Here is a 14,490-nt window from a genome sequence, read left to right on the forward strand (position 1 = left end):
TCCATAATCTCCACAACCAAACCAGCTAATGCACCATATTTCAAAGTAATATTAAGAAAGCCAGTTAATAAAGACACCTAACACAGCTATAAGGTTATGACCTCCAAAATAATTCTAAATGTGTTAAGTTCCATTACTTCCTTAAAAAGAAAATTCTACCTCTATAGCTTCCTGATATTGGCACTGGCTGAGTTTTCAGGCTAACATTTCTTTCCAAATAGTACTTTGTTGTTCAAATAATAAACCTGAAATAACATCACATAACATGAGGGACTTTGTAAGGTAACTCTCTTTACTGAAGGATAATTTGGGGGGAGGGGTATTCTTATATTTAATAGTATATGGTAACTGAGAATTTCTGCTTTATGTGATTTCTAAAATTTCCCTTTCATTTCCAGTTTGAAAAAAAACCTTACTTAAGACATACTACAAATTTAATTTGTTCCTCATTCTCTTTCTATTCCATATGTTACAATATTCACTGCTGACCACTAACACCATCTTCCCCTACCTTGAGATTTCTTATTATTGAACTATTATTTGGTTAGAGAAATTCCTTGACTATTTTCCTCAGATAAAGTACATGGAGACATATTTGGCTTCTATATATTTGAAAATTTTAAATTTTATTGTAAAAGTTGGTGAAGTGTAGTATTTTCTCAGTAATTGAGACACTGCCTTTGTCTCCTAGCTTCTAATTTCTGTTTATTTTTGGATTTCAGAAAACTCACCTGCCTATGACCCAGCGTTCTGTTTCAATCTAGATTCAAGTCTTTTCCCCAAATAGTTCAGGAAATTCCTTTTGTCATTTAAAATCCCTAAAATACGCCAATATAATAATTGTGGTTATTTCTGGGCAGCGGGTTACAGATAATATTTATTTTCTTCTTCACAGTTTTCTGCATGTTTTAAATTTGTTTGGCAACAGGCATGTGCAGAAGCAGAAAAAAAAAAAGCTATTAAATAAAGAACAAGTAAAGGGAACTCGGCAAAGTTTTCAAGAAATACAACAAGGACTGATAAATGGTACCAGGTTAAAAAGAGGACTCTCTGACATTTGCTCTATACTGCTTCCATGCCAGCCCCAGATTAGAAGCTGGTTTTGTGCTATTAAATTTAAAAATACACTCTTACACTGAGCTCAAAGCTCTTGTGATTGGCCAAAGGATTTTATTAGTATCTGTTGTGTAAAACAATCCTTTTCCAATTCAATTAAAAACTAAGTAAGAAAAATTTACTCGTTTTCAAGGAATACTAATACAATACTACAAATTATATTAAATAAGCCCGTAATGACCAAGAATTTGACAAGCACAGCTGTATCAAAGCAAATCTTATTTTGAAATTTCAAATTGTTAAGAACAAAATGTCTAGGCAGTAAGCCCATATTATAAACAGTTTTGTTCCTGGTGCGGATATCTTTCTATTCATACGTGCCTGTTCTGAAGGCAGCTAGAACAGTCATGGTATTGACAGTTACCTATCCAATATTCTCCTCTCCTGCTTCCTTAATGTAGACCCATGAGTTCATCTGGGGCAGCAAAATGAACGATTAAAACTGTTTTGCTCCCCAGACCACTTTACACCATTGGAGGATGTGCAGAATGTGTCCCAGTTTCCTAGTTTCAAGGAGAGGTAATCAAAGAGACAGGGCTAGGCTTCTGCGAAAGCTCTTTTTTCTGACTGGGAGGGGAGGCTGACACAGGTGGTATGAGCCTTTTGGCCCTCTCCTTCCTTGTTAACAGTTGCAAACGATGTGATCTACGTGCTAAAGATGACAAAAATAGGAAAGAGGGGGGAGCCATGGTCCTGTGAGGAAACTAAATCATTTGGTTACATTAAAGCAAAATTAATATCAGAGCCTTAAAATCAGACAGACAGGAGAAGCATTTATCTGGATGAAATAAACCTTCTCATTCTGTGCATAAAAAGCAAGCACATACAGATAAACAATAAGGACCTACTGTATAGCACAGGGAACTATATTCAATATCTTGTAATAACCTATAATGGAAAAGAATCTGAAAAGGAATATATATATGTATATGTATATGACTGAATCACTTTGCTGTACCCCTGAAACTAACAAAATGTTGTAAATCAACTGTATTTCAATAAAAATTTTTAAAAATAAAAATAAGAACTTAAAAAAAGTCAAGCACATTCAAAAGAAAAAATTTTTACCTTTTGATCAAAGACTGCTATAAAAGAGGAATCTACAATGAAATCATACAAAATGGCTTTTCTATTCCAAATTAACTAATTCACATACAAAGAAACATTTAACTAGCCTCTAAAATCCCGTATGGATAGTCTAGTCTCCTATTCCTACAGGGGTAGGACAAGGGGAGGAAAGATGACACAGATTATTTTTATCAGCACTACAAATTATAGGCCCAGATACCAATCCATTTATAGTTTCTATACACGAGTATTACTAATAATTTATCATAAAATATCTATGGGAAATTACCATAAGCTTCTAAGATATTACTTATAATAAAGTTTCCACATTATAAAATTAACTTCAGGATTTGAAAATCTGTCTAACACAGGTTAAGCCCTGTATAAAATAGGGTAATGATAACCTCAAAAGACTGAGCAGAGAGAGCTTTAGTCAATTTTAGTTTAAATCAACAATGGTTTTACATAGAAGAATCTGTATTCTAGATCTGAAGAGGTTCAGATTTAATTAACTTATCTCTAAGACAGAAAGGAAATATGACCCCTTACTCAATACAAATGGAAGACTATTAATTCAGTAAACTGATCAGACTAGTTAACTTAGGACAAAGATTTTTTTTTTAAATTTATTTTTATCTTCTTTTAGTTTTATAAAGAAATTCTTTTTAAGAAATGTCAAATGAAACGGGGGGATAGAGAGAAAACCTATGTAAAAAGAGTTAAAATTAAATGTTACATGTGCAAAAAAATAAAGACATTAAAAGCAAAGACTTACTTCTAGATTAGCTTGCCTTTTCTTTAGGTACCTCTGTTTAAAAATGTATTTTTAAAGAAAAGTTATTTATAAGTAAAATATTGGGTTACGTACAATTCTAGAAATGTAAACAGGGGTTAAAAAAAAAAAAAAAAAACCTCCCCAAAAAAAAGTGTCTTAGCATCCAGTGCCCAGTACAGTTCCTGGTACATACTAGGCATTTAATAAGTATTTGTTGAATGAATGAACAAACAAGCTCTATGACAAAGCAAAAAGACATATAAAATACACAGTCTGATTCACAACACTCAAATATAAGCTAAAAGTCTACAGCAAGATCACTCTATTTTGGTAATGAAAGGAGGCCAGACTAGTGAAACAGACATATGAATGTCACCTCAGAGGTTTATTCAAATGCTAAAGTATGCTGAGAAGAGCTAAAACTATAAAAGGCACTAATATCATTAAAGCATGTATAGGATATATATGAATATAGGATCTGTCTCAACTTACCTTACACAACATTCTACTGCACGAAACCAATGAAGCATCTCATCGTGTAGAGTACACAACTGAAGGCAAGACAGAAAAACTTTCTCAGCGTCACTGTACCAGCCTGCATCGGAAAGAAAGCCACCTAAAGGACAAGAAAAACCAAAAATGTTAATTTAGTAAATCACTTGAAAGCTAAAATGACACGTTTACAATGAATATTATCTAAAATGAAAAAAAAAAACCTGTAATATTAAAATCCAGTGTTTAGTCTAAAACAGATACTAAAATTTTAAAAAAACCTTCAAACTAGAAAAATTAGATCAAAGTTGAGCCTCTGAATAAGAAGTCAAGAGTTTTAACCCTCTAATAATACTCCATGTCCAAAGAATTGACATTTTCCAGATAATTAGCCACTATGTTTTAGTGATTCTAATATTTTCATCATGCAGCATAAACATAAATAATCCCAAAGAAGATAAAGACATCTGAATAAACTTAATCATCTTAGCATAACAACACGTCTTAGAGGATACACAGGTGAAAGACACAGTAGTGCTTGCTCATCTCATTTTTTTAAACAAAAAACTGCTGTCCTGCAACAGTCCTAATGCACTGGGCATCTGGATATTATTTCCTTAGAATACTGTCCATTTGTTTTTGAGGCTCTTGACCCTAACAGTTTAATACATTTTTTGATAGTGTCAAGTAGTCTACAGTGTCAACAGTATCCAAGTCAGGAAAATACAGTTTGCTCAGACTTGTTTTTACATTTAATCAAAGCTATATATAATCAGGGGGAGGGTACAGCTCAGTGGTAGAGTGCGTGCTTAGCATGCACAAGGTCCTGGGTTCCATCCCCAGTGCCTCCCTTTAAAAAAATTAAATAAATAAACCTAATCATCTACCTCCAGCTTCAAAAAGCTGTATGTAAAATGAAAGGAACATTTTAACTGGAGAGAGGTGTGCTTCAGAACACTTTTTTTCCCTCCCAAATCTGGCATTTGTTATTTCGGGGCCCTCACCCAGTGACTGGAATAATGAGATGATACTGTTCATACTAAGCAACCTCCTACTCATCATCTCCGCATACTGTGCGAGCTGTTAGGCTACCATCTCTCAGCTTCAAACCAACCCTTCTAGACTGTTCTACGACGCTGGGCTAGGACTCTCCAAACCACATTTCTCCTTTGCCAGCGGGCTCCCTGGTAGTCTCCGGCTCCCTGGTAATCTCCGGCTCCCTGGTAATCTCCACCGAAGGAAGGGGAGAGAGAGAAAGGCTGTAAGACTGGAGGAGTAAGGGACGCTCCCTCATACCTTCCGGTTTCTGCCAGAAAGGCCCCTGCGGAGAGCACTGCCCCAGGGTAATGCTTCTTTACTCTGGCAGTAAGCCAATTCCAGCGGCAGTTTTCCAACACCTACAGAACCAGATTCACAGCACCCTCTCAGAGACACTAGCACCAGCCAGTCAGGTACCCCTCCCAAAGGTCAAGAGTCTAGACCCACAGGCCCCTTCTCAGAACTCTGAGGCACTGTACCAGCTGAGCAGCATCCCAGCTCTGTGAGACACCTCCTCAAGCTTCTAAATTTTAATCATTCCAACCCCATCCCTTGGTATCTCAAGCCCTAGGTGTGGCAGCTGATTCTTGCAGGTGCTATGTATAATACCCTAGTGCTGCCTTTTTGTCTCTTCAGTTCTCTAATACCTGGATAAAAACTCTATAATTAAATTCTACCCCTACAACATGGATGGAACTTGGATCTCGAAAACATTATGTTAAATAAAATAAGCCAATTACAAAGATCATGTATTTTATGAATCTGTTTATATAAAATATTCAGGATAGGTAAATCTACAGAGACAGAAAGCAGACTGATGGCTGCCTAGGGCTGGAGGGGTTAGAAAGAAATGAAGAGTCACTGCTAACGGGTATGGGTTCTTTTCAGGGTGATGACAATGTCCTAAAACTTACTGTAATGATGTTTTCACAACTCTGTGAATGCACTAAAAACCTTTGAATTGTGTGGTATATGAATTACATCTCAATAAAGATGTCATTTTTTTTTAAGTTTCTGCAGTATGTACTTGCAGTATGAAGTTTCTTCACTGTTTCAGTAATTCTAGGATCAAGACTGATAATACAACTGAGTCTGTTAGGACTTGGTTCTATCTCCAAGATATTTCTTCAGTCTAGTTCATTACAATGGCCAGATTGGTTTGAGTGTAGCGGTAACAGAGGATCTCAATGAACACTAGCCTTCTTGCTTTTTATCTTCCTTGATACTAAATAACTCCCACGTAGATTTTTACATGACCATCCAGGATTAAATGGATGTCAATATTAACACTTATCAAGATCATAAACATTCCATTGTTAAGAGACATTCTTTAGTCACAATTCTTTGCTGCAATTTATATTCCATGGGACTATCAAAAGATAAATGCTGAGGGTTCTTTCCAGAAAGGAATATTCTTAAGTTCCTCCAGCAAACTCTCTATGACTACCACAAAAACTTTTTCTAACACTGAAGAAAATGATCAAGAAACTTGTTGGCAAAGAAAGTACATGTGGTACATACCAAAGAGAGAGAGGGAGAAAACATGCACACATTAATGTGAGAAGTTGAAAATGGAAGGTAGTCTTTGATAATGGAACAGTCCTGTATCCTGATGGTATTAGTGGTTATATGCCACCAATGGAATGACTGCACAGAAATCATGGAATCAACTGCACAGAAAAGCACATACACCAACATAAAAAAAAACAAAGAACCCAATTAAAAAATAGGCAGAGGCTCTGAATAGATATTTTTCCAAAAAGAGACACACAGATGGCCAACATATACATGAAAAGATGCTCAACATCACTAATTATCAGGGAAATGCAAATCAAAACCATAATAAGATACTACCACATGCCTGTCAGGACAGCTATCACCAAAAACAGTAAGTGTTGGTGAAGATGTGGAGAAAAGGGAACCCTCATGTACTGTTGGTGGGATTGTAAACTGGTGCAGCCACTATGGAAAACAGTATGGAGGTTGCTCAAAAAATTAAAAATAGAACTGCTACATGATCCAGCAACTTCACTTCTGGGTATTTACCAGGAAAAAGCAAAAACATTACTTCAAAAAGATACATGCACCCCAATGTTCACTGCAGCATTGTTTATAGTAGCCAAGATACGGAAGCAATCTAAATGTCCACTGATAGATGAATGAATGGATAAAGAAGGTGTAAGACATATTTATACGACATATTTATACACATACACAGTGGAGTATTACCTAGCCATAAAAAATTTTAAATTTTGTCACTTGTGACAACACAGATGGATCTAGAGGGTATCATATTAAGTGAAATAAATCAGACAGAGAAAGCACAAACACCATATGATGGCACTTATATGTGGAACCTAAAAACAAACAAACAAACAAAACATAATGAAAACAGACTCACAGACACAGAGAACAAACAGGTGGTTGCCAGAGAAAGAAGGTGGGGTGTGGGGTGAAATAGGTGAAACGGATTAAGAGGTATGAACTTCCAGTTAGAAAAAAATAAGCCACAGGAATGTAATATACAGTATAAGGACCATGGTCAATAACATTGTTATAACTGTGTAATGGGGAATATATTTGTGGCAATCATTCCATAATGTATGCAAATTCCAACACTATGCAGTACACCCGAAACCAACATGGTAGTATGTATCAACTACATTTAAATTTAAAAAAAAAGTTACATACACACACGAATGAGTATACGTAAAACCAATGAAAAGTGAGATAAGGTCTGTAGTGTAGGTAACGGCACTAAACCAGTATCAACTTTCTGGTTTTGATATTGTTTGTGAATCTACAATCATTTCAAAATAAAAATTTTTCTAAAAACAAAGTAAAAAGAAAGGTAGCAATAACTTTAATAAATAATTGCCTAAAACATACTTATCTATGTAGATTTGTAAAAACCATGCTAAAATGTTATGCAAACATTAAACAATATTTTTTTATAGGCACAGCACACAAAACCTTTTCAGAATCCTTTTCCATTTATACTTTCATGATTCTCATAATATGCCCATAAGGAAATGCAGAATTACCCTCATTTTAGAGATGGGAAAACTGAGGTCTCAAAAGGATTAAGTCCCATGTCACAGTATAGAGCAAGCTGAAGAGGTTGGCAGCAGGATGATATGGTAGTTTTGGTTCTGGAATCATAAAGCCATGGGATTCTAAACATAGCTCCACTACGATGTGACTTGAGCAGGTTACTCAACTTTCCGAGTCTGTTTCCTCATTTGTAAAATGCTGTTAATACCATCACATCATTGGAATGTCATGAGGATTTTTTTTAGAAAAACAGCATTTATATGCATAGCATAATGCCTGACACAAAGTTAATGTTCAATGTATCACACCTAGTTCCTCTGGTGTTTTTCTCATAACTTCCTTATGTTGACTTTAGGGATGTCCTGGGAGAATCCTTTAATGCTGGCAGGTTTAATTCTGAGTCATGTCACAGGACAAAACACACCCCTGTTTTATCATTACTTACCTAAAACAAAGCCAACTTGAATGGCTTTTTCCTTCACTGCAGCATCTGATTCTGCTATATATGAGCACCGTCTACTGAATGAGTAGGCCAAGACTGAAGCAACTTTCACACCATGATCCATCAAAGCCTGGAAACAATGATGAAGCAAATGTCTGAAAGAGAAGGAAAAAGTCATTTTTGTTTTTATGAAAGTAACACATTTTGTCCTTTTAGAAAGCACTAACTTGCTTTTTAGAAATAAAAAGATGGAATAAGATAAAAAGCTTTCTGCCTTATGAGTTATGCGGCCGTAATATACAATTTAGCCTAATAGCTTTTACTTAGTGGGTCACTGACTGATCCTGTATGTTAAATTGATGACAATGAAGGATTAAATGAACTTTTAACATGAATTTTAAAAACCAAATTGTTATGTAATTCAACAATGACCCAATTAAAAAATGGGCAATGTATTTGAATAGAGATTTCTCCAAAGAAAACATACAAATGGCCAATAAGCAAAAGAAAAGATGCTTTAACATCATTAGTCATTAGGGAAATGCAAATCACACTCACAATGAGATACCACTTCACACTGTCCAGGATGTGTTATAATAATACTTTTTAAAAAAAAAAAAAGTTAAGGCAAGGATATGAAAAAGTTGAAACCCTCAAAGACTGGTAATAGGGATGTAAAATGGTGCAGCTGCTATGGAAAACAATTTAGGGGCTACTCAAAAAGTTAAACCTAGGGTTACCCTAGTTATATATATGTATGTATACACACAAGATAACTGAAAACATATGTCCACACAAAATCTTGCTCGTAAGTGTTCATAGCAGCATTATTTATAATAGCCAAAAGGCAGAAACAACTCAAATGCTCATCAACAGATGACTAGCGAAACAAAACATAGTATATCCATAAAACGGAAAATTATTTAGCCATAAAAAGAAAATAAGTACTGATATAAAAAACAACATGAATGAACTTCAAAAACACTATAAGTAAAATCCAGTCACAAAAGACCATCTACTCTCTGATTCAATTTATATGAAATGTCTATAACAGGTAAACCCAGAGACAGAAAGCAGATTAATGGCAGGCCAGGGACTAGGGGTAGGAGAAAATGGGGAGTGACTGTTAATGGGGACAAGGTTTCTTTCTGGAGTGATGAAAATTTTCTAGAATTAGACAGTAATAGTTGCAAAACCCTATGAATACACTAAAAACTTGTACTGAACTGGACAATTTAAAATGGTGAATTTTATGGTATGTGAACTATCTCAATACGAAAATTGTTTTAAACAGAATTGTAAATAATGAAGTCCCTGCTCTGGACAAGGGGGGAAGTCAAACTACATGCTTTTAGTTTCACAAATGTATTAAACACTTACCAAGGGATTTGGACCTGGTGAAAGATAACCTGAGAGATGAAAGAGAGGTATGCCACTAAATCTTTATAACGGCCATCTTTAGAACTAAATAGAGAAATTCAAATCCCAGAAAGCTAACTTTTTCTTAAAGAACGTTCTTTTAAAAAAGCTTTTCTACAGGCTTATTTTACCAAAATGAAGTTCTCATCTATTATTTTTTTACAGTTTAATTTAAATTAGTCAATGAACCAAGAAGTTTCTGTAGGCTTAGTACACAGGCCAACATTTCAAAAGTATCCCTGAACGGTGGTATCACATTAATTACTTACTTGATTATTTTATCACCCCTTTCTAAAATACAAACTTCATGAAGAAGAGACACTGTAGAACTTATTCACCACTGTAACCTCAGAATCTATAACAATATTTGACATATACTATGCATTCTAAAAAATATATACTTGGTTAATTTGTTGAACAAATGAAACAACTTGGCAATATTCATATTAGAGATTAGCAGTATTTTGTAAAACTGTATTTTTATTTTCCTAGAAATGTAGGTTAGGAAAAAGAAATGGTATTTAGAGCAAATTTAGGGAAGAATGCCAAAGACAACAGCAAACAAAGGCGATGTCACCTACACCCACATATTAACTCCTACTACATAATAGCCACAATGGGGAAAATGAATTCAGTCTCTCTCACTTGATCAAAACAGTATGAATGGACTTAGTGCTACTGAATTGTACATTTAAAGGTCACAATAGTAAAGCATGTAGATTATGTACAGTTTACCACAATTGATTCAAAATGAATTTACCTTTTATCCAAAGCTCTCAATACTTTAGCAAAAACTTCCAATTCACAAAATTCACTGCCCAGTTGACATAAGCGTCCCTGTTGGTACAGCTGAAATTAAAAACAAACATAAAAGATAATTTAAATTTTTTAAATTTAATTTCCACTTTATTATATGAATAATCTGATGGACTTAATGTTTGATGAATTTATGAATATTACTCAAAGGTATCATTACATATTAGTAACATCAGGGAAGATACTTATGCTAATAGAAATGTAATGCTGAATTGACAAATCTATATAATTTATATAAAACATTTTAATAGTTGTATACAATAGTTGAAAATATTTGTAAAACAGTAGTATCTGGTACATGCTAAATACTACAAAGTGTCAAATAATTATTTTATTTATTAAACAATGAAAAGTTATATTCAAGAAACTTAAAATTAATCTTTTTTCCTTAAACAAAACTGGATAAAGTAAAATTACCAAAATGATAGTAAAGATAACGTCCAGAAGCCAGACCTGGTCACTATGTCCAATTAGGGCTATTAAGACTGCAGGAGTCTCAGTTCGCTTCCGGGCTGAAACTTCACAAGCAGACTAATAGCAGATCGTGCCTAAAGAAATCTAGCACGGCAGGATTTCTAATCATGCCACAATCATTTATTCCTTTTGCCTGGCTTTTAAAATTTTCCATTTAAAATAGTATTTTAATAAATGTGCTAAATGTTTATCCCAAATAATACATGTACACAGTTTTAAAAAAACACCAATGCCCCTCTTTCCCCCGCCTCAACTTCCTCAAGTGTTACTGAATTTATACATCCTATATAAATGCAGCACTTTAGAAGGCAAGAATTCTGTTCTATCAACTCACTTTACATTATAAGCACTTAACACTTAGCTCATTTGACAAAAATATGGGTTTCAGAAAGACGACAGGATCCTACAGTCATTTGCCAAATGGGCCATTTAACTTTGCACAGGGAAAACATACTACAAACTCAGTCAGCAAATTCTTGGGCATAAACCACTAGCATGATGGAGGCCAGCTCAAATTAGGTAGATATGTTAATGCAAGTCAATGACTGCTGTGAAAAATCCATGACTGCTGGAGGGGAGAGAGGACAGGGACCAGGCAGGGGAGGCAGAAATGTTATCTTCACAAAATGACTGGACATTCTTATTAACAACAAACCTTCATAGGGAAAGATTTGCTATTTTTGGAGATGATTATGCTTTCTGCTCTAAAAAATTAAGAGCTTCTGGGAATGCATGATAAAATTCACTACTATCAATCACCATCACATACATTTTGACTATTAACCAATAAAGAATAAGTCAGGGAGACGGGTTGGGTATAGCTCAGTGGTAGAGTGCATGCTTAGCATGCAAAAGGCTCCAGGTTCAATTCCCAGTACTTCCACTCAAATAATAATATTTTTTAAAAGAAATTTTTAAAAGAAAATAGAGAACTTAAAAAAAAAAAAGAGTAACTCAGGGAAAATAAAGCTGAAAATTTACAATCAAATCCCTATTTGGGGCTTACCAAGGTGATAAATTTCTGATTTGGGGCAGAAAAACAAATGCAGTTATCAAAATAAATACATACCCATACTCTAAGAACAATATAGGACAAAAAACCTTAGCTTCTTACCAAAATAACTCATTAGCAAACTTAAGGCTTAGAATTTTTTTTTGAGAGAAGAAATGAAAAGTTGTACATTTTTTTTTTGCCTGTACTCACTAGTCAAACAAAGACAATTAAACTTTGTATGCTCTACAACTCACAGTATCCCTTTAATACTGAAAATTCCCTACCAAATACGATTTGAAACTAAAATTTAGGAAAGTAGTTACCTTTGCTACAATTTTAAATATATTATGCCCTATTAACACAAGCTTCCCCCACCCCCCCCACCCCAGCTGTTCAATTTTTCTAACTAAAAATTATGGGTCCACATTTAAATTCTGGGGAAAGAGTAATCACTTAACTGTTTCATATAATCCTTACCCATATATCAACTACACTTCAATTTAAAAAAATTTAAAAACATCCTTACCAGGCATATCCCCCAAAATACAAATTTATATATTTTATGAATTGGATTTTTGAATATTGATCCAGAATAAAAACAGCATTTAATCCTTACAGAAATCTTGTATGTATGTGCCAGGCAATGTTAAGTGCCTTTTGTAAGCAACTCATTCTGTGCTTCTACAGAAGAGGAAACTGAGGCATATAAAGTTAAATAACCACTCAAAATCATACAATTAAAAAGCGGCAAAGCAATAATCTGGCTTCAGGCAGTCTGTTCTTACATTCATGTTCTTAATAACTTACACTATAGTGCTTTTCAAAGATATTAAATCAGAAACTAGGAGTAAAAAATGGGCAATTTAAAGCATTTTTATAGAAATAATAGATTAATCTCTTCATAGATTCATATACCTTAGGTAGAAGAGCTTAGAAGAAAACTGAGGCTCCAGGTTCTTTGGTAATGATTCTCATCAGACTTTTAAAAATTTAACTTATTTTAGTTCATTATTACATAATGTGTTTAATATTAGATTCTGCACCCACTGGGTAATGAGGCTATTAAAGGACTAGCAACTACTTTTAGCTATTGGTACCTTAAGGAAAATAAGAAAAAACAAGTTTATTTTTAGAAGTAGGTAAATTATCTCTCAACAGATATGAAAACAGACAATAAAATACAATTAAAACAATACTGTACAGATATGAAGACAGACCAATCAATGGAACAAAATGCAAAGTTCAAAAATGTATGTAAAAAGTTAACACATGATAAAGGAAGCATTTTAACATCACTGAAAGAAAGAAAAAATTAGTTAATAGTGTAAAAATGGGGAAACAAAGTAAGGTACCTCCTGATAAAATATAAATTCCAGACTTATCAAAGTTTTAAATATTAAACAATAAAATCATAGCAGTGTTAAAAGCTACCTGGTAACACTGCCTTTCTAAGCATTATATACACTACAGGCAAAAATCGTAAGTAAAGAAGAGATACATGATTACATAAACACCTAAAATGTCCATGAATGTAAAATACTGTAAATAAAAATTTAAAAATACAACAAAAGTAAAGTATTAGTAATGTACCTGTGTAAGATTTAGTATCTTTAATACACAAAGGGGTGAAACTCCCACTGATGCTTTAGAAGCAAGGGCTTTCAGAAACTAAAGCAAAAACCTTACAGAAACTGAAGACAGCTATTTCAAGAACAATGCAAGACAGCCCCAAACCCAGAGAACTCTACGGGAGATAAAGATGGGGTAAAAGCCTTTCTTAACATTAACCAAGGGATTCTGAATTGATATGGCTGCCTTCTCAGCCAATTCGAAATCACCACAGGCTGAGGGAACAGCTTAGTGTTAATATCAAATTAGCACACAAGATAATCGAGGCTAATTCCCAACAATAAAAACTCAGGTTTAGAAAAAGATGTAAAGGAAATTGAGGGGATGAGGGGTATAGCTCAGCGGTAGAGCGCGTGCTTGGCATGCACAAGGTCCTGGGTTCAATCCCCAATGCCTCTGTCAAGGGGGGAGGGGGGGAAGAAATCGAGTCCAAAAGTATGGTTTAAGAATACCTATGAAAAGTCTCTGTCTCTGTCTCTCTCTCCCTACTCCTTCCTCCCTCCCTCCCTCTGAGAGGTATCTCACTCATGTTTGGAACTGTTACTTTTCTCTTTCAGAGTCATTAAATAGCAAAAATCTTCAGAAATGAAAAGGAATTATCAAGGGAAAATTACCATGGTATATAAAATGAACAAGTTTCAAAAAGTGTGAGTAATATAATTCCTTTTTTGTTCTTAAGTTGTATACCTACCATTATACACACACATTTTTAAAAAACCTGGAATGACAGTCAACAAAAAGTACATCTGTGGTATAGAATTCCTCTCACATCTTTCACCTGGATTACTTATTGCAAATGTTTGGTAGAACTGGTCTCTCCATTATCACTCTTGGCCCGCCCCCTCTAATCAACTGTCCATACAGCAGCCTGAATGAATTTTTGAAAAAGTAAATCATTTCATGCCACTCCTTGTTTAAAAGCTTTTAATAGCACCCTCAACGTGCACATAATTCAAAATTTTTAATGTGGCCTACAAGTCATCCGGCTCCTGCCTATCGTTTAAACCTCATCTTTCACCATTCTTTCCCCCTGTTCCCACATTAGCTTTCCTTTAGCGCTATCCCACCGCACGACTTCGTGCATAGGTGCTGCTGCCTCCACATGAAGCACTGGTTCTAGGATCCTTTGCCTGGCTAATTTGTAACTCATTCTAATGGTCTCAGCTAGTATGT

The 14,490-nt window shown here is 34.6% G+C and overlaps 1 protein-coding gene across 2 annotated transcripts in view; it reads right to left on the reverse strand.

Annotated features, from left to right (window-relative positions):
- APPBP2 (amyloid beta precursor protein binding protein 2) overlaps window positions 1-14,490 on the reverse strand; it is a 51,831-nt gene that overhangs the window by 25,075 nt on the left and 12,266 nt on the right. The window contains exons 1-4 of one of the 2 annotated variants that reach the window (XM_074342655.1): window positions 12,604-12,755; window positions 10,165-10,253; window positions 7,989-8,140; window positions 3,452-3,575 (exon numbers count right to left, since the gene is read on the reverse strand). In XM_074342655.1, the coding sequence (XP_074198756.1) occupies window positions 3,452-3,575; window positions 7,989-8,109 (245 nt within the window). In that variant the 5' untranslated portion in view covers window positions 8,110-8,140; window positions 10,165-10,253; window positions 12,604-12,755. Of the gene's footprint in view, window positions 1-3,451; window positions 3,576-7,988; window positions 8,141-10,164; window positions 10,254-12,603; window positions 12,756-14,490 lie in introns of those variants that run through there. The other variant, XM_010951013.3, reaches the window with a different exon arrangement.

This window comes from Camelus bactrianus, chromosome 16, assembly GCF_048773025.1.
Source record: "Camelus bactrianus isolate YW-2024 breed Bactrian camel chromosome 16, ASM4877302v1, whole genome shotgun sequence".
Classification (NCBI taxonomy): domain Eukaryota; kingdom Metazoa; phylum Chordata; class Mammalia; order Artiodactyla; family Camelidae; genus Camelus; species Camelus bactrianus.